At 37.4% G+C, this 25,023-nt stretch overlaps 6 protein-coding genes and 2 pseudogenes across 9 annotated transcripts; 4 read left to right on the top strand and 4 right to left on the bottom strand.

Annotated features, from left to right (window-relative positions):
- The first annotated feature begins 720 nt into the window (after positions 1 to 720).
- On the top strand, positions 721 to 2,220 carry LOC120182284 (PHD finger protein ALFIN-LIKE 3-like). The gene is made up of 5 exons (XM_039187307.1): positions 721 to 820; positions 915 to 947; positions 1,034 to 1,256; positions 1,774 to 1,909; positions 1,990 to 2,220. Exons 1-5 carry the CDS (start codon positions 721 to 723, stop codon positions 2,218 to 2,220), a joined length of 723 nt encoding a protein of 240 aa, XP_039043238.1.
- Positions 2,221 to 3,661: 1,441 nt separating this feature from the next.
- LOC120201278 lies at positions 3,662 to 4,595 on the bottom strand. The gene has a single exon (XM_039201922.1). The coding sequence runs from the start codon at positions 4,287 to 4,289 to the stop codon at positions 3,663 to 3,665; it is 627 nt and encodes a 208-aa protein (XP_039057853.1). The 5' UTR covers positions 4,290 to 4,595; the 3' UTR covers position 3,662.
- A 193-nt stretch (positions 4,596 to 4,788) lies between these two features.
- LOC120201288 lies at positions 4,789 to 6,689 on the bottom strand. Of its 3 annotated transcripts, XM_039201934.1 has the most exons (6): positions 6,549 to 6,689; positions 6,287 to 6,441; positions 6,005 to 6,157; positions 5,740 to 5,915; positions 5,234 to 5,358; positions 4,789 to 5,160 (listed from the first exon to the last, which is right to left on the bottom strand). In XM_039201934.1, exons 2-5 carry the CDS (start codon positions 6,416 to 6,418, stop codon positions 5,253 to 5,255), a joined length of 567 nt encoding a protein of 188 aa, XP_039057865.1. In that variant the 5' UTR covers positions 6,419 to 6,441; positions 6,549 to 6,689; the 3' UTR covers positions 4,789 to 5,160; positions 5,234 to 5,252. The 3 variants fall into 3 exon arrangements, with proteins under 3 accessions (XP_039057865.1, XP_039057869.1, XP_039057862.1); XM_039201938.1 differs by having other exon boundaries at positions 4,789 to 5,358; positions 6,287 to 6,435; positions 6,538 to 6,689; XM_039201931.1 differs by having other exon boundaries at positions 4,789 to 5,358.
- Positions 6,690 to 7,466: 777 nt separating this feature from the next.
- LOC120201260 lies at positions 7,467 to 9,403 on the bottom strand. 2 transcript variants are annotated; one of them, XM_039201910.1, is made up of 4 exons: positions 9,158 to 9,403; positions 8,709 to 9,010; positions 7,845 to 8,284; positions 7,474 to 7,590 (listed from the first exon to the last, which is right to left on the bottom strand). In XM_039201910.1, the coding sequence occupies exons 2-3, from the start codon at positions 8,987 to 8,989 to the stop codon at positions 7,858 to 7,860; spliced, it is 708 nt and encodes a 235-aa protein (XP_039057841.1). In that variant the 5' UTR covers positions 8,990 to 9,010; positions 9,158 to 9,403; the 3' UTR covers positions 7,474 to 7,590; positions 7,845 to 7,857. The 2 variants fall into 2 exon arrangements, with proteins under 2 accessions (XP_039057834.1, XP_039057841.1); XM_039201903.1 differs by having other exon boundaries at positions 7,467 to 8,284.
- Positions 9,404 to 12,002: 2,599 nt separating this feature from the next.
- On the top strand, positions 12,003 to 13,615 carry LOC120193488 (serine/threonine-protein kinase RIPK-like). The gene is made up of 3 exons (XM_039196003.1): positions 12,003 to 12,433; positions 12,516 to 12,651; positions 12,735 to 13,615. The coding sequence occupies exons 1-3, from the start codon at positions 12,047 to 12,049 to the stop codon at positions 13,613 to 13,615; spliced, it is 1,404 nt and encodes a 467-aa protein (XP_039051934.1). The 5' UTR covers positions 12,003 to 12,046.
- A 698-nt stretch (positions 13,616 to 14,313) lies between these two features.
- On the top strand, positions 14,314 to 16,527 carry LOC120193390 (RING-box protein 1a-like). Its single transcript, XM_039195921.1, has 5 exons — positions 14,314 to 14,515; positions 14,612 to 14,662; positions 14,777 to 14,836; positions 16,044 to 16,115; positions 16,205 to 16,527. The coding sequence occupies exons 1-5, from the start codon at positions 14,380 to 14,382 to the stop codon at positions 16,240 to 16,242; spliced, it is 357 nt and encodes a 118-aa protein (XP_039051852.1). The 5' UTR covers positions 14,314 to 14,379; the 3' UTR covers positions 16,243 to 16,527.
- A 1,498-nt stretch (positions 16,528 to 18,025) lies between these two features.
- Positions 18,026 to 19,405, top strand: LOC120193292 (annotated as a pseudogene).
- A 1,218-nt stretch (positions 19,406 to 20,623) lies between these two features.
- LOC120201249 lies at positions 20,624 to 24,200 on the bottom strand (annotated as a pseudogene).
- Positions 24,201 to 25,023: the final 823 nt, after the last annotated feature.

The following is a 25,023-nucleotide window of genomic DNA, read 5'->3' as shown; positions in this document are numbered from 1 at the left end:
ACAGACTGTGAATCCCATGTCGATCAGAAAGAGGATTCTCAAACCTATTCTGCATTAATTTGTTGAAAATGTCGAAAGACCGACTTGATCGTCGATGCATAAAGGAAAATGTCACGTACACGTACTTATCTTGGGGGTCGTCCAAATACATTGAAAAGCTTAAAACAGATTAACTATATCTAGATCTGATACTCATATTAATCCAAACAAGATTGATTGTTGCTAATGCTCAAATAAATTCCACTGTAGTTTTAACATCAAAGAATAAGCATGAAAGAAATCCATGGCATTTACAATTTTCAGTTTGGAAACAAGCACGCATAAACTCCCCTGAGCAGTAATGGCAGGGGATTACATTCTTGTGGGGACTGGATCCTAATATTTCCCCATTTTCAATCATTCAAGAACCTCACGGGATTACAAAGCTGTGTGTAAAGGGTTTCTTTCTGTCATTCAAAAAGAGAAAAAGACTTGTGTCTTAAAACAAAGCAACCAATATTAATGAGGAAATCATTAGTCCAAGAACCAGACTGGTCTCGAAGCGGTCCTCCAGCTGCTGCCCGACCCGGACCTGATCACACGAAGCCAAGTGTTCCTGTGAACTGCTTATCACTATACATATATAGATAGATAGATAGTTCAGGATTTCATGACTCTCCATTGTTTTCCAAGAAAGAAAAATTAATGCAATATCAGTGGTGTGAATCAATCTGTAGACAAATGGAGGGAAGTAGTGCTCAAGAACAAGACACAGCAGTGTACGCCGTCTTCAGGGACTTCCAAGGCCGACGCCTAGCTTTGATAAAAGCCTTAACCACCGGTCTCTCTCTTCTTTCTTTAATCTTTTCCTTCCTTTATCATCCATTAATCTTTTTCTCATTCTAATTCCCATTCTTTCCTTTTCCTTGGAGCAGACTTTGAAGAATTTCAAAAGCAATGCGATCCTGGTAAGAGAAACTTATCCTCTTTGTTAAACTGCACCTTGGTTTCTTTACGAGGCAATGCTGTGTTATTTTTTTCTTGGTTTTTGCAGATAAGAAGGAGGACCTGTGCTTGTATGGACATCCAGATGGGAAATGGGAAGTTAAGCCACCTGTTGAGGATGTACCTCCAGATATACCGGAGCCTTTTAGAGGTATTAACTGTCCAAGAGATGGAAATAACTGGTTGCTTTCTGTTGCCGTTGCAAGTGATACATGGCTCATAGCAGTGGCTTTCCATCTTGGTGCTGTCCGTATTTTCGGTAAAGCTAACAGGTATAACTCCCCCACCCTCTCACCTTTATCTTCGATAAACCGTTCATATATCATTGTTTTATGTTCGTTTAAACCTATATAAATGAGCATGAACAAAATATTTATGTTCATTTAATAAACAAATGAACGCGAATAAATGTGCGTTCTGGTTGTTCATATTCACGAACAGAATGAACAAGCTTGTTTAAAAACTCTTTTATAAGCTACCCAGTTCTCATTTTTCTTTTATAAACTTTTGTGAAGGTAAGGCTTAAATTGAATATGAGGTAAACTTTTGAGCTCAAATCGTGAAACCCAAAAAACTTAAGGACTAGTAATGTAATTTGTCCAACATGTTCATGTTCACTTATCAAATATGTTCGTGGACACTAAAAAAACCGAACACAAACAGAAATTTATTATAACATAGGCAATACCGATGCTCTCCGCGGCTATGTTTCTCAGATTCTTTGTTTTTGTTCGAGTATTCGTGTCCAACAGATAGATATGTAACCAAGTTAGAACTTATGTGATGCAGGAATAGTCTGTTCACGATGATCAATGAACTCCCCACGTTGTTTGATATTGTCAGTGGGAATGCAAAGGAAAAGGCAAAGGGAAAGCCACCGGATCGTAACCCTAGCAGAAAGAGATTCAACCCAAGTGCACAAGCTGTAAGTAGGACATTCTTAGTGCTCTAAAAAAATCATGTGTTGGCTTATTAATGGATGGGTCAAACCAGATGTTTATACAGGGATGCAGTAGATCCTCCAGCAGGAGCAAGGGAGCAAAGGGTAAAGAAAGGTTATCATCGGATGATGAGGAATGTGGTGCATGCGGAGGACGTGAATCACATGAGGATTGGATATGTTGCGACTTATGTAGTAACTGGTTTCATGACCTATGCGTTAACATTACCCCTCACCAGGCTGAGCAGGCCGAGGGCTACGAATGCCCCTATTGCTTGTTGCTAATGCTTAAATAAAACTCCACTGTACCTTTAACATCCAAGAACAAGCATGAAAGAAATCCATGGCATTTACAATTTGGAAACAAGCATACATAAATTACCCTGAGAAGTTCCTGCAAGAGGTTAGATTCACAATGTGTATCTGAATAGAGAGTCTTTGAAGTTGGGAGAAAGGGAGAGTCTTTGAAGTTTGCGGCGGTGGATGGATCCATGACTAGAGAAAGTCAGGAATCCAGTTCTGTAAACCGAGACGGTTGACACGGCAGAGCTAAAAGGTTTTCCCGGAAAATTAAACTTTCCCGGAAAATATATAATATGGTGTTTTCCTTGTTTATTTGAAAATTGGGTAAAAAAATGTGAAAAATAATACTAAAATCCAATAAAGGAAAACCGAAGACGGCGACGCGCGTTGAGTGCGAAACAGTGGGGCCCATTCAAAGAGTGGATAAGACGACATTTTGTGATGTGGGTTGAGATTGTGACACGTGGACGCATTGTGATGTGGCATTAAGATAAAGGCTCCAATTGATTGGCGGGTCTGTTTTTTTTTTCGAAAATATTCGATATTTATAATGAAAATACAAAAATTTTACGGGTTGAATATCTTATCTATTATTTTTCGGGTGTCCCGAATCACAAAATATCTTTTAATAGGATATCCATTAATTCAGACTCGATTATATATAAATATATATTATATTTTTATATATTTAATTCTCAAATTATTTCATCGTAACATCCTAGATTATTAATTTCTTAAATTATTTTATAATAATAATTTTAAATTATTTCTTTTAATCTCAAAATATTTTAAATTTAATTTAATTTTTTATTTTATTTTAATAAACTTTATCTTTTAATTATGTAATTATGTAATTTTATTTTTTATTTGTAAATTACGTATCATAGATTTTTTACATTTTTATGTTAATATTTTGAAAAAAATAATATTCTTTAAAGACTAATAAATACAAATCAAGTGTCTATGACCCGAAAATACAAATATCCGAATTTTACGATTGGTTAACTTACGAGTACCTAAACTTAATGGGTCAAGATACTATTATGACATTTTTAGTACTTGAAAACCCTAAATACCTAATATTTTAGATATCCGATTTCGAACACCTCTAATATGTTATTTATGATTTTTCTTTTTTCTTTTTAGGATAATAGATATAATTAGAGATGATCATGAGTCGGTCTATTTGAGCTCTATCGGAGCATAGTATCTCTTCATTTATTAGTCGTTTTGAATAAGATTTAGACAAGTTTCATTTATACTCGACTCGATTTTTAAAATAAAAACTTATATTCGATCTGATTCGAAAAAACATCAACGATACCGTTAACCACTTAATTTTGAAATAGCAAATTCTAAAAACCAGAACGACTCCAATGGCGCCACCACAGCGGTGGCCCGGAGCAAGAAACCAACACAATTACATGTAATCCTCTCAGCCTTCAAAATCAGTTTTCACCCACTGGCAATAGTTGCTCTTCATCTTCTCGTCGAACTCCTTTGCTTTAAACTCGGCGATCCTCGCCGCATTCGCCATCGATTCCTCTTGCACTCTCTGCAACCTCCTGCTCCGTTTCTTCGCGGTCGACTCTCTCTCGGCTTCTAACCCTTCGTATTCCCTCACCCACCAATGATGCACCGCGCAGGTCAGCGCCAAAACCAGCAACTGCGTCACCAGCATCGCCATGAAAACCCCGCACTCCACTCTCACCAACAGCTTCGCTTCTTTAACGTCCACCGTGGTTTTCAGCATCGATATGCTCGATCTCTCTCTGGTGAACAATGACAGTATGCCGAGAACTTGGCCGATCAACGAGGCAACGAGAAGAGAAACGTGGGTTATGAAGCAGAACCGTGTTAATTGAGAGTAGAAACCTACAAAGGAGGAGAGAAGGGAAATGGAGGAGACCATGAGGAAAGCGAAACCGAGCGACGTCGGTGGCCATTTAAGGACGATAATGGGAGCAACTGAGGCGGCAGAGAGGGTGAAGAGAATGAAGTTTAAGAAGGAAAGAAGGAGATTCGGGAAGGAAAAGGATCTTCTGAGCTTAGAGGAAGTCATCTTCCAAGGTGAGTTTTTGGCTATGGAGTCTTGAAGAAAGTGAAGGATTTGAAATGCTATATACAATGAGTGTTGTAGCCGTTGCAAGATACAAAGGTTATAACGGCTACGTGGAGAGGGTCCACACTTTTGACCTCCGTTGATGATGTTGATATCGGTGTTTCCCTCTACATGCTTTCAAAACGTTCAAAAAGATAGATTCTGAAACAGTCGGTATTCGGGTTTCAAATTTCGAAGTCTATCGAGTCATTCGAATATAAAAATGATTGCGGCCCAAGACGTATTATCGAGAGGGACGATCACATATCAAGAAAGAAAGAAACCCAAATTAATAATGTTGAACCGCTAGCTACTATTTGCAAACATATGAATAATCTCAAACAGTAAAAATAACCCGATTTACCAGTAATTTCATGGGGAGACCCGCCGATCGAAGTAATGAACATATGAAAGGAAGTTGGGGAAAGGAAATAAAAGGAGCATAACAGAGCCAACTTCATACATTAGCATGCTTTAGTTTTGAGGAGAATATTTGAATTCGAAATCCCGGTTTCTTCAAACACTGGCTACTTAATGCTATACGGAAGAGCCACAACATTCGTATTTAGTAAGTGTACCTCTATTCAATTTCGGTTCAAGCTGGCCCTGCTAAGATTGAAGTTTCCGAAAGAAAACTGTTATACAAAAAATCCAATTCATCTGAATCTAAATGCAGCTAAGTAACACAATGAGGGTCTGTCGTGAAATATAACTCATCGTGCTAATGTGAAAAGAAGCATGTTCAGAGACAGACATCATAGGTAAAAACGCAGATGTGAAATGCATATTCCCGGATTAAATGGCTGAAGATTCCAGTTACTTTGAAAGTATCCTACAAGTTGTCAGTTATACTACGTCAAAAGTCGATCTTAAATGCTCCGGAAAAGGTCTCGAGATAATCATACCTGATGTGTTGACAGCTGATCACAACCTATCAGATGAATGAGTCACAATGGCCTCAACTCTATCTAACGATGCTTGCAACCGCCCTGAGTTCAAGTTGAACAATGGTTCATTGGTACCAAGAGCTCTGTTAAGTTCAAGATACTAATGGTAAGCTACAAATAATCATCACCGGTAAAAGAAGGAATATACGGAATTACTGAATAATAAATTCTAAAGAAACAAAATGACACAATTAACAAGAAGAAGAAGCACAACAATAACACATTTCATATATTTCGAGTTGTTTTTAAAGCATATGAACATTCTATCATCATCGAGTCAATAGCTATCGATTTGCAGCTACCTTGGGATCCAACATCACCTGAAAAATATTCAACAAATTATAGGGAACGATTCGTAAAACTAACATCAAAGACAATCCTTATATTATACATGACCTCAACGCCACCGCCATTGTCACATAACATTCTTAAATACAATATCGAAAGAATATCAAGGAACTTACCCCGTAGCTTCCGGTAGAACATAATCCGCCCTCCACCCGAATCTAAAATCCAGGCCAGGAACCAAGCCAAGCGTTGTCTTATTCCGAATCCGAGAAACTCCGTCTCCACCCAAACAGGTGGTGAGCTTCCATTTCCATCCAGTTGCGTTCATCTTGAAATTATGGCCTACCCCAACCTATTTCCAACAATATGAATACACTCCTACATTCAATCACTACTAGAAAAGTTCATCTTCCAGAAAAGATAAATCACAGTGAACCAGACCTGGAGATTAAGAAATTTTGTAACGGGAATCTTTTTGGAAAGAAGTCGAACATCTTGATGTAAAGGCTCATAAGCGAACTTCCACCTCCGTTCAGGGGATAAAGGCTTCAGCACAAGCTTAGTTTGGAAATCATTGATGGGGGCATTGTAGAACTGAACCAAAACTAAGATGTAAACACTCAACAGGTCAAAAACAACAACCCCTACAGGATAACGAGAATTGGATAGCATATATCATAAATGGAACAATCCAAGACTGTAAAAAAAGCAAAGAAAAATAACCTCCAAATTGACTCCAACTCGCAACCCCTGAATTTCTTTTCTGAATTTGAGGAACAGTTCAGATGGAATCAAATTTATGTTACATAATTCATCCCAGGAAGTGGGTTCTTCACCGTTAGGCGCCGGATCCATTTTCCGACCCACCAAAACTGAAAAATCAGTTCCCAAGAGAACCCAGGCGATGAAAGCCAATGTTAAACTCAGAGTCGGATTTTGAGTACTGGAAAGTTCTGAGTTGAAAGTATACTTACCTATAAGATAGGATAGGATTATACTAGAAAAGTGAATACATGCGATATTTTGTCAAGTGTTTTCGGGTCCGGATTCTGCGATTCTTGGGCAATTTTAATGGAGATTTTGAGGTCTTTCTTGTTGTGAATTTCTTGTGATGATGCTTCTGATTTGGCCTTATCTGGCTATGAATCCTTGCTCATTTATTCCTCCTCTGGTTTGAGCTTGGGCCATGGTCCACCGTATTCGATTTCAGTTCATCGGGGACCAGCAGGATTCATTGATGCATAAGGCCCTGATCCAGTGCTATTGATTCGTAGTGAGACGGTAATTTAACTCGAAACCGACTGGTTTCGATATGATATAATCAGATTTTTTAAAAAGAAATCGAATTCCGATCTGGATCGGGTTTGGGTGAACTGAAGGGTAAAAAAATTCTGATCTGACTCGACATGGAGAAAATAATATATTTTCTTCAAAAAAATTATTAATTAAATCCTTATTTTATATCGGGTCAATCGGATTTATACTCCAAAAATTTGGGTCGAATCGAAATTGGGTGAAAGTTATATATTTTCGGATCGGATTGAATTCGAGTGAAATATACATATTTTTGAGTCGGGTCAACCAAAAACACAACCGTAACCTAACTCGTTGTCATTCCTATTCGTAGCACTAGTTTCGGTTAAAGTACTTCACAGGTCCTCGATTGCAATCATCGGTTTAAATTAATCTCATTTTAGAGTTCATATTAATTTTATCATAAATTAAAAGTTTAAGTACTAAAACGGATTAAAACCAATAATTTATGTACTATATGCTTAGTTTACCCTATAATTTAATACTAGAAATGGAAGAAAAGAGGGTCACTTTAACCACACAATTGACAAAGATCAAGATCCATAAGGATGACCTTAACTAAGAATTCCAGTAAATCAATCATCAAGATTCAAGCCACTGTAAAGCACTGATCATTGGACTATAACCATAACTGCGGTAACATAGAGACTCCGATCCGGGATCCGGTAACCAGTATCAATATCACCGAGAAATAAGAAGGCGGTCGACGGTTGCTGCATAGTAAGAGAATGTATTTTAGTTCTTGTACTATACAACATAGCATTCTCATTATTACCTCAAATCAAACAAGAGAAATGGGAAAATACAGTACAGCTGCAGGGACAACTTCTCAAATGCATGGCCATGGTACACCTATAACTACAAGTTAAACCATTTGATCAAAGTTCGAAACGGGGAGGTGACGGTCTCCATTCTCGAAGACCAGTTCCATTCAGGTATTTCCAGTTTCACAATTTTGAATACGTACACTTTGGTTGAGTTCAACAGGGTTTGTTGTCATTGTTGCCACTGTGAACAGCCAAACCTGCTGTGTGAGGAGTTGAAGCATCAGCATACTGTAGATCAGACAAGGAGAAAGACCGACAAGGAGGGATCGGTCGAGAAGTCAGCGATGATGATCTGATGGCAGTTGATTTTTTATGCTGTGGATGCAGTGGTGGCAGGCCGCTGCTGGACGGTGATGATGAGATCGAGTTGAAGTCGGAGGTGCTCGCAATAGCTCGAAGAGCCATTGCACTTCGGTTGCGATTTTTCCCCAGAAAAGAACCATGGGCTAATAAGTTCTTGCGTTTCCTGTTATAAGGATCCTCCGGCTTGGCGAAATCTTTAACGGACGGAGCGGCAGCTGCATCGGCTAGACTAGTGTAGGACTTTGATCTGCCAGTATAAAAGTTGGATATGCCTCTTCTGAAATAAGCAAAAGTACAACAATAAGAAACTAAAGCACAAAAATAATAAACCATACAAAATCACAGAAATCCTTCTCGGAAAACATTTTCTCGAGATCCAAGCAACGGTTAATGGGAAAAACAGGAGCTCTTAATCTTCAAAAATGAATTTACATTATCATGTGATGCTTTAACACCACTAGATTAACAAAGCATGCAATTTCAAACAGTGATTGTGGTCAGATAGTTTAATTAACAAGTGCATCAGCAGATTATCGCTAAGCTCAATAAATCTCACAATAAACCCTAGCCATTCCCCTAAACTTTCTTGCACAATTTTAATAAAATCCATCAACAGAGATTCAATACTGAATCAAAACCCAGAAAGAATAAGTTCTAAAAATTTGTGGGTTTGGTTTATTTATTTCTTAAAAAAAACTTACCTCATAGGCAAAGCATCCACTAGAGCATCCATGGAATCCAAGGGTTCTTTAAGCTGGCTTTCCACTTCAGCCTCCGCTGAATCTTCACCCTCCGCTGACGATTCACCGGAAACATCACTGTTCCTTCCGATCGACGACGAACTACTAGACCCCAGATCATCATCTTCTCCATCATCTTCCGACGACAACCACCCCGGATCCTCCGCCGAATCGTGGACCGAGATACGCTCCATCCCGTGGATAAACCCAGAGGATCTCATCGAACAAGATTCGTCATTCATTTCGAAAACACACGACACCGTCTGAGAAAACGAAAGCAGCAGATGAAGCAAAGGGAGTTAGTAAAAGCAGTGAGTATCTCAATCATCCGGTGAAGTGCACACGGGGAGGCTATATCTCCTCCATTGATGATAAAAGGTAAAGAAAATTAAAGGAAAAAAGAGGGTTACTTTGAATTTCTTCTATACTATATTACTATGAAACTGAAATAGTTGAACACTGGATGGAATAAATGAAGATGGGGAAGCCTTGTCCTGATGGCAAATTCCTTCTTTCGTTGATGTTGAAAATTGTAAAATGGAAGAAAGAACAAAAGAGAGGGAGCAAATAAGATTGGATAGAGATATTTTGGCTGTGTAGGAATTAAGAAAGAAAAAAAGAGGGCTGCGTAGGACTTTCTTGTAGAGATCGTTGTCCTTGATCTTGGTTGACCGCTTCGTGTCAATTGCTTTCTTTTAGGCTTATATAAAACCACAAACTTTCATTAATCGAAGAGAATATGGCACGGGAAGGCCGACGAAAGGCCCGGAAACACCTGGGCCACCTCGACCCAAACTTTGGAGGCCCAAAACTACAAGAAGTACCGATACTATAAAACTATAGTATTGATATTGGTCAAGCCTAACCGTCACAGTTAGTTTATTTAAATATTATAAAGGAAGTATCGCTACTCCTAACTCGAGTACTGATACTCTCTGTTCTAGGTTGTTCTGTTTTGTAGAAAATTAATCTCCAACGGACTCCAAAACATCATAACGACTAGAAACGACTACAAACTCATTCCAATATATAAAAACAAATCAATAACACTCGAAGAAGATTAAAACACCTATTAAAGCAATCAAGATTAAGAGAAATTTTTTTCACTCTTTATTCTTTTTTTTATACATAATGTTTTTGTGAGCTTAATTTTGTAAACACATACCTTTAGATATTTTTCTTATTTATATTCTTTGTCTACAAAGGAGAGCGATTCTAGTTTAGTCTTTAAAAAATTAGATAAATTATAAATGTTACTATTGAGCCTAGAAAAAGAGAATAAAATTAGTGAATTTGTTAGAATATCTTTATTGTGGAACTAAAATAATAGATGTAAAATTGATTTAGAAGTCGAACCACTCTAAATCATTGTACTCGTTCGCAGTATAAACCCTTTGGAGATCTTCCTTTCAGATATCTTCTGGGTAATGCACATTCTGTTGTCCGACTGAGATGCCATATATTGAATGAGTTTCCTAGAGGCGATATATAAGTCGTTTCTTTATTGACGATTTACGTGTTCTTTGTTACAGCTAAATGGCTCGACATCCACCAGAGAGTAAAAAGCATGATCAGATCCGCCTTTGAGTCAGCTGCATCAGCACATCCGGAGATGCATGATCCGAAGTCGAGGGCAATGTACGGTGTGGATGTAATGCTTGATGCCTCTTTCCAGCCCAAGTTATCGGAGGTTTGTTACTGAAAATTACATCCTTCCATTTGATGTTCCGCTTCATGACTGAATGATCCTATTTTATAAACCGGATACGCCAATTTTTATGCAGGTTACGTACTGCCCCGACCGTGGGAGAGCATGCAAGTACGATACCGAAGCGATAGTCGGAGGGGGCGGAACGGTTAAAGGCCGCGACTTCTTCAATGTTGTGTTTGGTTGTCTCTTCTTGAACGAAACTGTTCATGTAAGCCGACTGTAATCCGACTGTATGGAAACAACGGGGCTGGTGTTGCAGCCATTTGGTGACTGAATTCGACGTTTTGCAGCCATATGGGGCTGGTGTTGAATTTAAGCATTTTTGAGGTATCAGAATGTATCATATAGTTTAAATATATATTTTCATTGGATAAGAAGAAACATATGACTTATTGCAAGTGTGCCAACCTCTGTCGTTTACCAAGTCCAAAACTAACACAGAATCTCCTATTTGGTTAACTAAAAAAAATTAAAATTAAAATGGTCCTCTGACTGAGGATTTTAGCAGGATTAATACCTAATTCCCCATTTTTTTCTATTCAACAAAATAACCCTCAAACCTTTGAATTCACTTTTTATTGTGGGTAAAGTACACAAACGATCTCCCTACTATAGGGTATTATTTTATTGAGTCTTTCGGTTATTAAAAGTTACAAAATGGTCTTCTGACTATAGAGTGTTGCTTTGTTGAGTCTTTCGACTATCAAAAGTTACAAAATGGTTATCCAACTATTCATTATGTTCCAAACTCATCATTTTCCGTTAAAAATTGATTGTATTCTGAGCTGAACGTTAACTTGTTGACTGTGCAGAATCCCAAACGAATATTATATCTCAGTCATCATGTTAACGTTCAACTTCGACAATCACTAATTTTTTTAGCGGAAAAGGACGAGTTTGGAACATAATGAATAGTCGAGTGATCATTTTGTAACTTTTAATAGTCGGGGAACTAAAAAAAGCAACACATTATGTCCAGATGATCATTTTGTAGCTTTTAATAGTAGAATGACTTAATAAAGCAGTGCCCTATAATCAGGGACCATTTGTGTGCTTTACCCTTTTATTATTTGAAATATAATAACGTAAAAAATCAAATTAAAATTTTAAATGGCTAAATTTTAGGTATAGTTTTAAAATTTTAGATACTAAAACAGATAAAAATTAATAGTTTAAGTATTGAATGTGTATTTTACACTAAATTCTAACGGAATTAATCCCGGAAAAGTACAGCAAGCAGTTTTCGAGTGTGCTTTCATACAGAAGATTCCAAATGCAAACAAACTTCTAATTTTAATGGAAAAAAGAAGGAAGAAAGTCAATGGGTGCAGCCGCCTAATGTGGACTTATCGTCTCCATTAATCAAATCAAAATGATATATAACACACTAATGTCAAACTCTTGTGTGTATATATATATAGAGAGAGAAAACCTAAAGATTTCCATTTTATGTAAGAAAGTTGGTGATTCGAGGTTGAATATTTTCTTCTTTCACCAACTACAGACTATCCTTTCAGTTCTGGGATTCATAGACGTCGACAGTACAAGCCAAATTTGAAGAACTTAATTTCCAGATTCTGGAAAAAAAATGACAGTGATGAAGATTGCTTTAAGATCCATCATCCCGAGCTGTTCAAAGGGTGTTGTGAAACCAGATAGTAGACCTAAGAAGGAAGTTTCAAAGCAAAGTTCATTCACGAGGTTCGCCATGTTAGACTTAAGTTATCCGAGCTCGACGATGTTGTCGGAAGATTTGTCGACCTCGCTCGCCGGTTCGAATCTTCATGCGTTTACGCTCGGGGAGTTGAAGGTGATAACACAGAGCTTTTCGTCGGCTAATTTTCTCGGCGAAGGTGGGTTCGGACTGGTTCATAAAGGGTTCATTGATGACAAACTTAGGCCTGGGTTGAAAGCTCAGCCTGTTGCTGTTAAGAACCTGGATTTAGAAGGTCTGCAGGGTCATAGAGAGTGGCTGGTGAGTATATATAGACGCAATTACTCGAACCCCGATCATTTACTCAACGCTAATGATGAATGCTTGCTTGGTTCTTGAGCAGACTGAAGTGATCTTTCTTGCACAATTGAGGCACCCGCATCTGGTGAAGCTGATCGGATATTGTTGCGAAGAAGAAAATAGGGTGCTGGTGTATGAATATATGCCTAGAGGCAGCTTAGAGAATCAACTTTTTAGAAGTACGTTCTTTTTCTCTGTAAGCCTAAACTTAAAACCCGAAACCCGAAACCCGAGTCTCTAATGTCGATCATCCTTGATGCAGGGTATTCGGTTTCCCTTCCATGGGCGACGAGGATGAAAATCGCTCTTGGAGCTGCCAAGGGTCTTGTCTATCTCCATGAAGCAGAAAAGCCGGTCATTTACCATGATTTCAAAGCATCAAATATCTTGTTAGACTCTGTAAGTATAGCCTTGGCTTCTTTCTCAAGTAACCTTAATCTTTCTAGTTTATTGATGCCATGTTTGGACCACGACTACAATGCTAAACTTTCGGATTTTGGCCTGGCGAAAGATGGTCCGGAAGGGGATGACACGCATGTTTCCACAAGGGTCATGGGGACAGAAGGTTATGCTGCTCCTGAATACGTCTTGACCGGTCACTTGACCTCTATGAACGATGTCTATAGCTTCGGAGTGGTACTCTTGGAGCTTCTAACCGGAAGGAGATCTTTAGACAAGAACCGTAGTCCAATACAACAGAACTTGGTAGAGTGGGTGAGGCCGGTGTTGAATGATCATCGGAAACTTGGTCGGATAATAGATCCTAGACTCGAAGGGCAATACTCAGAAATCGGGGCACGAAAGGCGGCTGCATTGGCTTATCGATGCCTCGGCCAACGGCCGAAGCAGAGACCAAAAATGTGTGATGTGGTCCAGACATTGGAGTCACTTCAGGACTGTGAAGATATCCACATTGGTACCTTTGTTTACACGGTTCCAACCGAAAGTGGTTCGCCGAAGGAGGACAAGGACACCGAGGAAAGTGACTCCAAAAAGGAGTTGAAGAAAGATGATGGGAATCATCAAAGAAGCCACAAACTCCGTCATGGACAGCGGCATCGGAACAGATCACCAAGGATGTCTCCGATTCACTCGAAAAACGACGTCGTTAAAAACGGGTCGAATTCTCCAATGCATCACTAGTCAAGGGGAGCATAGAGTATATAAATTAGTAAAGCTATGGAACAACATGTAAATAGGATCAATTACACAGATTGCCTTGGAGATTGCATTACTTACCCTGATTCATTCAAATACAAGATTTTTAGTACTTAAACTATCAGTTTTAGTCCGTTTTAGTACCTAAACTTTTAATATTTTTAAAACGTAACATTAAATTTTGAATGGGATATTAAAATAAAGCAAAAACTAAAGTTTTTTATTGACGAGACACTAAAATGAAACAAAAACTAAATTTATGTATGTTTTCAAAAAATTAAAAATTAAAATACTAAAACAGATCAAAACTGATAATTTTAATATTAAATGTATAATTTATCCTAAAAAAGTAATGGGTGGCAAACGACCATAGATGATGCCATGATGGTGATGATTGATCGATATAAGCAATCGAAATAATTGCAGGGATAAAAATGATAAATTAAAATTTAATAATAAAATCAATACAAAAATTAAAGTTTAATAGGAAAAATACAATCACTTCATCAAATTTTGCCGTTAATGGTTTAAGGATCATACTATAATTGAAGTCAAAACTAAAATTTAGTGTTTAAATTAAAATTATTTAAATCTGTGATAAAATTTATACAAATCCTAAAATTAAGTGGTATTTGATGTAGTTTACCCTTATTTTGTTGTACCCTTATTATTGTAGTCTTCGTTGTGCCCGCAACCACCTTTGCTCTGCGGCAAAAACATCTGCCCACTATCCCCGTTCGATCTCAGCCATGGCCGCTCTAGATTCCGATTTCCCGATGGTTCCCGCCGGTGAGGCTTCAAGCGCCACCGCTCCTTCCTCCTCATCTAAGAAGCCCAAGCGATTCGAGATCAAAAAGTGGAGTGCTGTTGCTCTTTGGGCTTGGGGTGCGTAATCCTAATCTACTCCCTCAATCTCTCTACATATAGTTTCTATTTGAAAATAGATTATTCTTTTGAACCTGATTTGTTTAATGGACGCAGATATTGTGGTGGATAATTGTGCAATTTGCAGGAATCACATTATGGACCTCTGTGAGTTTATTTTCTATCTTGAATAATAGTTTTTTTTATTCGTTCTATGATTTTTTGTTTTGTTTTTCCATTGGTTTAGTAATTCCGGTTGTTAAATTTAATTTGATTATTCAGGTATCGAATGCCAAGCTAACCAAGCCAGCGCCACCAGCGAGGAATGCACTGTTGCTTGGGGTATGTTAACCTTCCCTCCCTATAATGTCCTAGGTGGGCCTCTAAATGAGACGACGTGAGCTTCTCGAGATAGACTCAGTTACCGTATTTAACTAGTTGAAACGAACTAATTGATACTCAACTCTAGAATCTTACGAATAACTTCTAGAAAAAAAATATATATTAAAATTATATTTAAAAAAAATAAATTATTAATAATATTAGCATTCATGAGTTTATTTTTTAAGAAAAATGTAGTAGAAAATTTTCATTTACTTGTGGTTTATATAAAGTTTAAGTTTCAACCGAGTTAGATCAAGATTTTTCTTATTTTGAGTTTTTTCGAGCTTCAATTCATGATTTCGAGCTTGAGTTGAGTTTGAAAATTTTAGACTCGTGAGTTTTCAAGCCGAGTCGAGTTCCATTTTAGAGTTTTTGAGTCGAGCTAAGCAATAATCGAGTTCGACTCAGCTCTTTTACGGCCCTAGTCCTAGGTTAACTTTGCTAAGAACATATCTATGCTATAGCTTTTAAGATGTTAATGGTGATTGACTAATCCAATTTTGATTTTCTAAAGCTTTGCTTTGGGTAATTTACACCTAGTGGCATCCGTATCCAGATGCATAACTTGTATGTTCTTCTGTAAAAAGATCAGTTTAAGCAATTCAACATGTCTGATAGTTTACTTATTGAAGCTGGGGCTTGTGCAATTTTAGCAAAATGTCAGATTGATTTGTTTTGTTTATGTTGAGGATGTCGAGGTTTGATAACTGGATGTAAGAGGCCAGTACTCTACCAACAGACTACGTTGTTCATAAATGCCGGGTGATTTTGTATCTGAAAGCTATCTGATAATTTCTTTGATTTTCGGGCTCGACCAAGTACCATAAGTATATCGGTATATCTTGCTTTCCTGGTTGTGTAAAGTTAGCCAAAATGGTGAATCCCAACCCTTCGTAAATCCGTGACTACACTGCATGAAGTGCTTAAGAAATTAGATGTTGATCTTTACTTGGTTGTTCAAATGCTCTTAAAATTCATATCATGGTTTGGAGAAACCATTGAAGCATGTGGATGAGAATAACATAACGATCAGGACAGGGCAACAGTGTCTTGAACAACATGAACAGATTTGCTGTTTTGCTTGTTATTGGTATTGTATTGGTCTTGAAATTTCATGGCCTTACCTGTAATAATCGTCGCTTAACTTACACTGTATTTCTAATAGGGGTCTGCAACCATGCATTCCACTTTCACTGTATCAGCCGCTGGTTGAAGACTCGTCAAGTATGCCCGTTGGGTATGCTCTTTATCTCACACTGATGTTTTGCCACCCACTTTTGCTCAACTGCATAACGTTAATGTCTTTGTTATAATCTGCTTATGCAGATAATAGTGAATGGGAGTTCCAAAAGTATGGCCACTAGATCTTCGATGTTACCGGGTGCACACGTGGCAGACGATCACACACGTTTTCCCGGTATTCTTCAACCGAGTTGCGGTAATATCTTATATAGACATTTGATATGCACCGAGTGTGACATGGCAAATATATGAGGATTATCTTTCTTGTGTTAGTTTCTCTTTGAACGTGGGTGCATATGAATATGTTTTCATGTGAATATTATTCCTCGGCTAATCAGATTGCTCGTGACATTTAACCTTATTGTTTACTTGGATTGCTCTGTTGCCAACATAAATCAAATGATTTACCATCATCTGCAGATATTGATGAAAAATCTTATTGTTTCGATGCTTTCTGTTGTATGGTTACGGATATAATTGAGTAGAGCTTATGAACGTCGAACTTCGTTAAATTTAGGGTAAAGTAAACAAATGATCCTCCGACTATAGGATATTTTTTTATTGAGTCAATTGACTATTAAAAGTTACGAAACGATCTTTCAATTATAGGAAGTTGCTTTATGGAGTCCCTTGACTATAGAGAGTTATAACATAATTACTTGATTACTCATTATGTTATAAACTCGATTCTTTTCTGTTAAAAAAATAATGGTCATTTGAGTTGAAAGTTAATATGTTGACTGAGAATTTATAGTCGTTTGAGACTATGAGATCAAATTTTATCATATTTTAGTCAGTAGGTTAACGTATAGCTCAGACTGCCGTCCAATTTTTAATAGAAAATGATGAGTTTGTAACATAATAAATAGTTGGGTGATTATTTTGTTACTTTTAATAGTCAAGAGTGACTCAATAAAGCAACTCTTCTAGTCGATGGATCATTTTGTAACTTTTAATAGTCAAAAGAATCAAGAAAGCATTATCCTATTGTCATAACTATTTATATACTTTACCCTAAATTATAACAGTTATCTAACTTCAAGAAGATACCTTTAATTAGTTGCGGAAAACAATGGTCCCTAAAGTCTTTTGCTTACCCATAATTGAAGACTTGTTAATAGATTTCAAGTATTCCAAGATTCCTTCTCTGTCCATTTTTGTCAAAAGTTTCAGAAACCCTTTTTGAAAATCTTCATTTGCAGCTCAAAAACAAATGCAAACGATTCCTTGTTGAGAAAAAAATGACCATTTTATAACTTTAAAAGTTTGGGGACTAAAATGATCATTTAAACATAGTTTAATTCAATGACATTTGTGTACTTTACCCCCCCCCCTCGCCCCACCCCCCCCCCCCAAAAAAAAACAAGATATGTTATTTGATGAGATTAATGAAATAAAGTTGATTCCAGGACTGAAAATACACACCTTTAAAGGTAAAGAGATCAGAAATGATCAAACCATAGGGAGCAAATTTGTCAAAAATCATAGTACAGGGACCAACTTACAATTTAACAAAAGAAAACAATTTATAACATGTGCTGTACGCATTAAAGATCATTGGCTGAGGTTTATATATTGGCTTATACGTTGCAATCCTCATCTTCCACAAGCAAACTACTCAATCCACATGCTTGCCGATAGTCAAACTTCGCCTAATCTTTCGACACACATACAAAAAAATAAGGGTAAAGTATATAAGAGGTAACTAAATTATGTTTGAACGATTGTTTTAGTCAATGAAATTCGTAATATTTTGATAAAATTAATAACTATTTTGTAAATATTGAAAATCCAACGGTTAAAACGACTATTTGAACATAGTTAGTGACCCCAGGTGTAGTATAAGTATAGGTTGTCTCAGTCTTGTCAATCATCTGCTTAGCGCCAAAGAAAGTTCACAGCTTGGAGATTTAGAACTCTTTGTTTGAGAGATAGAAAGGATATCCATGGCGACAAAAGGCAATACAATGCCGGTTATAAGTAAGCTGCACCGTTCTTCTCAGGTGGTACTTGTGGTTCGGAGGAGGCCACATGCGGTGAACGGAGGCGGTTTCGTGGTGACTAATTGTAGCCAGCTCATTGTTTTCCGGGTCAACGGTTGCGGCGTTCTCGGTACCAAAGGGGAGCTGGTTCTGAGAGATGGAAATGGTGATGCTTTGCTTCTCATACGTCGAAAGGTAATGCAATTTGTAGGTTGACATGCTAAATAGATTCAGCTAATAACGTGGGTTTGTGGACCTGTCAATTCACATATGTCATGATTACAATATCTTAACTCGAGCTAAACCGAACCCTTGAACATGATCCAAAGCTCTCTTCAGTGTCGTGGTTGGGACGGTGCGAAATGGGCGACCGCGCAGGGCTCCCAAAAAGTAGGGGCCCCAAAAAAGTATATCTATAGTGGCGTTTTTCTAATAAACGACCACTATAGATGGACTTATTGCGACGTTTTTAAAAAAACGCCACTATTGTTGTGGCTTTTATTAAAAAAACTACCATAGATGGACTTATTGTGGCGTTTTTTAAAAAAAATGCCACTATTTTTGCATCTTTTATTTAAAAAAAACTACTATAGATGGACCTATTGCGGCGTTTGTCAAAAACATGCCACTATTGTCGCCCCAAAATCGAATATATCTAGAAAGTAGGGGCCCCTTTATAAGAATTTATATAGGGCCCCGAAAACCTAGCCACGGTCCTAGCTCTCTTCTAATATTTTTTTTATCAACAAGACTCGATGTGGTCCATTAAAGTTAAAGCCTAATGGTTGTTGATTCTTATGTTCAAGGGAGGCATAATTGAGGCACTAAGCATGCATAAAAAATGGAAAGGCTACACTTTTGACTATGAAGGATCAAAAAATCTGGTTTTCACCTTAAAGGAGCCTCGTTCATGTCTAGCAAAGAACAATGCCATAAGAATCTCCACTGAACCGAAAGGAACCGGCGGCGGCGAGGAGTGGGACTATGAGATCAAAGGCTATTTCCCCGATCGAGATTGCAGCATCATCGATTCCGTAGGCAACGTCGTCGCTCAGATCGGAGTGAAGAAGGAAGTAGAGGAGTTGCTGATGGCAAGTAAAGATCTTTACCATGTGGTGGTGAAACCCGGAATCGACCAAGCTTTCGTTTTCGGACTCGTTGCTGTTCTTTGATTACATTCATGGTGAATCCACCAGGTGCTGATCGAGGAGTTTGAAGTATCTATGGATAAGCTTGTCTACTACTGGGAATGCTTTGTTTTGTTCTACTTGTGCCACTTAAATTTAATGAAGAATCATGTAAAATGGGGTATGTTTGCTTCATCAAGCAGTCATGCATTTGAAATAAACTAATAAAGTCGTCATCTTTACGATGAAGGAAAAAAGTTAGCAGATTTGAGTTGAAGATTATGGGAAAAGGAACAATTTTTTAGAACATCAATCAGTTTTTAGTATCTAAACTTTTAATTTTTTTTAAATTTACACTTAAAGTTTAATTTTTATTTCATTTTAGTACTCTTCATTAAAAACTTAATACATTTAATACATAAACTATCAATTTTGTTCCATTTTAATAATTAAATTTTTAATTTTTTAAAAAATTAATTTTAAATTTTGAACAGATACTAAAATAAAATAAAAACTAAAATTTTAAACGGAAGATATTAAAATAAAATAAAAATTAAACTTTATATGTGATTTTAAAAAAATTAGAAGTTTACAAAAAAACGATCAAAACTGATATTTTAGGTGTTAAAGTCTAATTTACCCAAAAGTACTTGTAATTCTGGTAAACTAAAGAATAGTCTGCAGGAAAAATGGTGTGTCAGGCGCAAGCGTTCTCCGCCGCCACTCCTCGTGATCGGCGGACCTGAAAAGCAAGTACCCGGCAGTCAGTCCCAAAACGATAGCCAAGAAAACGCCTCCGTTGAACGACATGATGACCAACATAAGTAGTTATCCCCCAGCCGAGTTGGTTCCGAAGAGCAAGGCCGTCGTGAATTTAGCGGAGTTGCGATGATCGGGGAGGAGAGGAACGGTGGAGGAAGCGACGGAACTGAAGCGGAGGCATCGAGCTTCCATGTACTGATAAATGGAAGCGAAGATGGAGCAAGCGAGTAAGGTTATGAGGTAATTCCATGAATCGGTCTTCCAGGAATGTACGAGCAGAGTCACGTGCTTTCCCCAGTAGAAGGTCATGTGCATCATCGTCTTGTCCGAATTGTTGTTGTTGGTTGAATGAAACCTAAAATGGAGGACGAAAGCAAAAAGTGGTGACTGTCGGGTTAAGACAGGGATCTTAAAGTATTGGTTTTTGTTTCGGAGTTTACAATATCTGAACCAGTCCATTTATGGCCTTTTGGTTTTAAGAGAATCCGAAGAGGGGCAAAAACTGATGGTCGTGGACCAGAACTCGACAGCCATTGACAGGAGCGCCGGTTAGAATCGTAATCGACAAACATGCAACAAATTTGGACAACTGTAATCTAAATGTAGCTGATGTCAATTGTGTTTTCAAACAATTATCCAGTAACATTTTGCCTTCTCTAGGAGAAACTCTCGGAAATAACATGAATTTAATTTAAAAGTTTGAAGCAGTAATAGAAGGCGACATAATTGTAAGCTCTAACCTTCTTCCAATCCCTTTCAAACATGATGATCAACTAAAGCACGTTTGTTGTTTCAAATGATAACAGAAAGATCATTGCAGCAGCAGCTAGTGTCGGTCCGTGCTCACTAGTCGCGCTCGCTTATAGCTGTCAAATGTTCATCGATTTCCTCAGTTGACAGCACTCTGAAAACCGGATTATCAGCTTTCACCACTCCCACCTGCCGAGCATCAGAAGATGTTAATGCCAACTACAGTTCAAATAGAGGTGAAACTACAATATCTTCAGATTCTGCGATTATTGGGAACATATTTATGCATTTTATATTAGAGAAACAAAAACAACTAAGCTAGAGTGAGACTAGATCATAAGCAGCCTATCAAACCAACAAAGGATATCCCGGTAGTGGGTTGTTTCCGGATCCACATTGGCATTGTGTGCGGGTGTCTAGTAGGCTGAAAGCAGGCTAGCTTTTAACAGTGGTGCGTCCCTTTGGCTAAAAATGTAAAAACAGGTGTGATGCATTCCGCATATCCGGACAACTCCCTTGAGATTTTTTTTCAAATCCACATCGAAAATGTAAGTTTCTTATAGGTCTTTTAACTACTGGTGTGTACATGCCTGTGGTGCGCTCCAAATGTCTGGACAACCCCCTACTGGGCTGCTTTAATCAGCTAGCACTCGACTACTGCCTATTGGTGTTTCCTTTAATCAAACATGTGTTAATTATATAGTTTATCTTCGGAGAATATTTATTAGACACGAGAAAATCACCAATGAGAATTAATCATTCAAACATTTAGATAGTTGCAAAGTTACAAAGGACGGATACTAAATACTGTAACCACTAACAACTAGAAGGACCAGCTGACTCATCGTACCTCTATCTCAGTAGCCTTGAAATCCTCTTGAAGAACAGATTGCAGAGCCGAAATGGCAGTCTGCAGAAGAGTAGTAATAGGAACCATTAGATAAATGTGATTACTTTAGCTAATAATGTTAAACATGTGATCTTTGGAAACTTCCTTTACCGTACATCGCAAAAATGAAATATAAATACCTGCACTGTTTCCTCATAAGTAAAAGCAGGGTCATTCTTCATCTTCTTTTCCAAGAAATTAATCGCCTCTTGCTCTTTTTGATCCAGCACTGGTTGCCTGCAGCATATCAGTCAGTCAAAATTCATCCCACAGTCCAAATGCTTATCCTAAAATTAGTCAAAATAATTTTGAATCATGTTATTGCACCAATCAGTTCAGATTGGAGAACAAGCACGCTACTTTCATGCCTAAAGAGAGGGGAAAAGAAAATGAAATAGTTAGTATCATGAACTCGTGGCAGTAAAGACCCATAATAGGAAGGGTACCGAATAGCCAGGTACAAGATTATTGGATAATTCCCATTTGAAGAACTTTGTTTGGATGGTTTTGCGGTCTTTCATTATCATAAACAAATTGTAAACAAAAAGGGAAAAAAAACCTTCTGCAAGTACATTACTACCTTCATAATGCAAATAAAGGTCCTGCAGATGATAAGTCAAAGAGAACTAGAAGCGAAAATAGCAATGAATCATTATTATGATAATACAATATGCTTCCAGAACCAGGTGTATGGAACCAAAGTCAAGGATTCAAACTCAATGAGCGATAAAAAATAATTTGAAAACTACCTTGTGACCATAAAAATGGCCGGCTGGATCACACTTGTAGAGTTGGGGTCCCTTCTCTTCATCAATACCCAAAACCATAGCAACTTCACAGAAAATTGTAGAAAGGTATTAACAGGCAAAATTTGAGAAAGTTACTCGTAAATACATTAGCATTTATCAGCTTACATGTGTTAACGAACTGAAAAATTGTAAATCTACTGTGACAGGTACAAATAATAAAAAACAAAGCCACAGTTGTAAGATTTTGAAGAATAAATACACGTACCAACTCCAAGAGGTCTCATATAAGCATGTTGAGTGTAAACCTGTGATTTGTCGGCAATCCTACATCAATAAAGCATGTTATTCTAAATAAGCTGTATGATCATTGAAATCCAAAAGAACCCCAAATGTCCAAGAGAAATCAATGAATAATTCAAAATAATAGTAACATAACACGTAGCCAGTTACTGGTTTTTGAACCAAGATTATATTCATGAGCTACAAAAATAGAATACATTGCCTGCAATCTTGATGTAAAGAAGAGCAATTAAAGAATCAGGGTCGAAAAATTTTCCCAATTTCTACACGGAAACATAGAAGGGCATAAACTTACACCCAGCTTATATCCAAATGACCGTTATTGATGTCACTAAATTTGTTCAAAGTTCAAAAATTCTCTAGAAGAACTCTATACATACAACAGACACCAACAGGAACACAATTAAACATCAGAAATTTCAACTGAAGAAGATATAAGAAAACAAACCATTTGGACAATACATCCACAGGCATCTCATATCCATATCTGAACCGAAACTCAGCTGCTTCATTCCTTGCCTGCTGAACTAAGGTCCTTGCATCAGCTGCAGAGCGACAACGCCAATTAGCAAAGCATCCCTCTCAAAGTATTTGCATAACGGTAAAGAAAATTTAACCTTGAGCATTAATCTAATGTAGTCGTCAAAACTATATTTGAGTTCTATGCTAAAGATAGGCAAGCAAATTGTCGAAATAAAGCTGATCATTATGTGAATGCCAGGGTTAATCTATTAAGAAAACCATTCTGTTCTAAATTCTAATGGACATTTCTAAACCTTTCATACCTTGGATAAAATTTTGGAGAAAAAAAAAATCCAACCCTAGTTTAGGCTGATTATAAGCTTGAAATTAACTACATTAACCCATAATCCTTAAAATCCCCAAACCCTAATTTCAGTAGTCAACGTAACAAAATCTTATCAGTTCGAACAAACAACATCAAATAAAAATGGTATCTGAAGAAACCAAACCTGTCATGCCAGTAGCCAACAATCCAAGGAACTTAGTAATAGGGAAAAGATGACTGACACTAGTCTGATCCAAAAGCTTGTCCTGCATTGCATTACTCAAAAATTAAACACCCAAATCGCCAAAACCCCTTAAATAACCCCAAAAAAGGAAACCCAGAAAAAAAATCAAAGAGAGAACTTGCAGGAACTTTCTTCTGAGTAACAACACAGACTGAATCTTTTCCTCGAACACCAATCGATGTGATCCCAGCAGCTTTCACTGCCTTAAACGCATACTCTGCTCAATTCATTACAAAATCAAAATTGGGTCAAATCCATTTATAAGAATCAATTACAAAAGTAAGCTAATAGAGCGAATATATATATCTACACATACCGACTTGGAATAGACGACCTTCGGGAGAGAAGATGGTAATATGGCGATCGTATCCGCCTCCACTTCCTCGACTCATTTCCTCTCTTGTTTCTTTGGAACTGTTTTGTTTTTCTTTCTGTTGTTTTTGGTGTTGTGGATGCACCGAATCTTAATTAGAAGAGAAAGCTTCTTCCCCAAGAACGAAATAGGACTCTTTCGAGTTAACTCACAGATGAAGAAAACTGATTTATTTGTCCAAAATAGAGTACTTCAATTTTTTAAAAGGGTAAATTACAACATTTTTCACTTAATTTAATCAATTTAATCACTCAATTTTATAAATTAAATCATTTTGCTTACTCTTCCGTTAATTATTTAACGGCGTTATGACGTGACATGGACATCAAAACGACGTCGTTTTGGTGAATAAAATTAAAAAGAAAATAAAGTTTAGTGACTCATTGTGTAATTTACACTTTTTCCTTTTCTTCTTCAATTTTTTTCATTCTAGTCACCTTCGACCACCGTAAATGATGGCCACATTCTGGTGGTTATTTCACTAGAAAATATAGATGGTGGCCGTCGTTTTCAATAGATCAGAGCCGTTTGATCTTGAGTACGGATCACAATCCTGCCGACATTAATGTAGATTGTGATTTCTTTTGATTCGGTTCTCTTCGTGTTATTATTTTAATGGGCATTAAGACTGTCTATTTCGATTTTAGGTCACGAGGCTAATCGTTTATGATTAAAGGCGTGGTTAGAGAATCAAGAAACGCGGTGGACGGTGGATAATTGAATCAAGCTTGTTTGGCTTAGCTTTGTTGATTCTCCGGAAAATGGCTCTCCGTAGTGTAATTTTGGTTACCATAATGTTTTGGGAAGTTCTGCCATAGCGCACCCTAATTTAGGGCCAAGGAACGGCAGGGAAGAGACGCAACCACCGAAAATGTTATAAAAGGCATAACATTTTCGGTTGGAGGCAACATTAACCTTAAATTAGGCCTCCATCCCTCAG

Source organism: Hibiscus syriacus, unplaced genomic scaffold (assembly GCF_006381635.1).
Source record: "Hibiscus syriacus cultivar Baekdansim isolate YM2019G1 unplaced genomic scaffold, ASM638163v2 tig00000340_pilon, whole genome shotgun sequence".
Classification (NCBI taxonomy): Eukaryota; Viridiplantae; Streptophyta; class Magnoliopsida; order Malvales; family Malvaceae; genus Hibiscus; species Hibiscus syriacus.
Note: the sequence above shows the minus strand (reverse complement) of the source record. Positions and strands in the feature narration are given on the sequence as shown.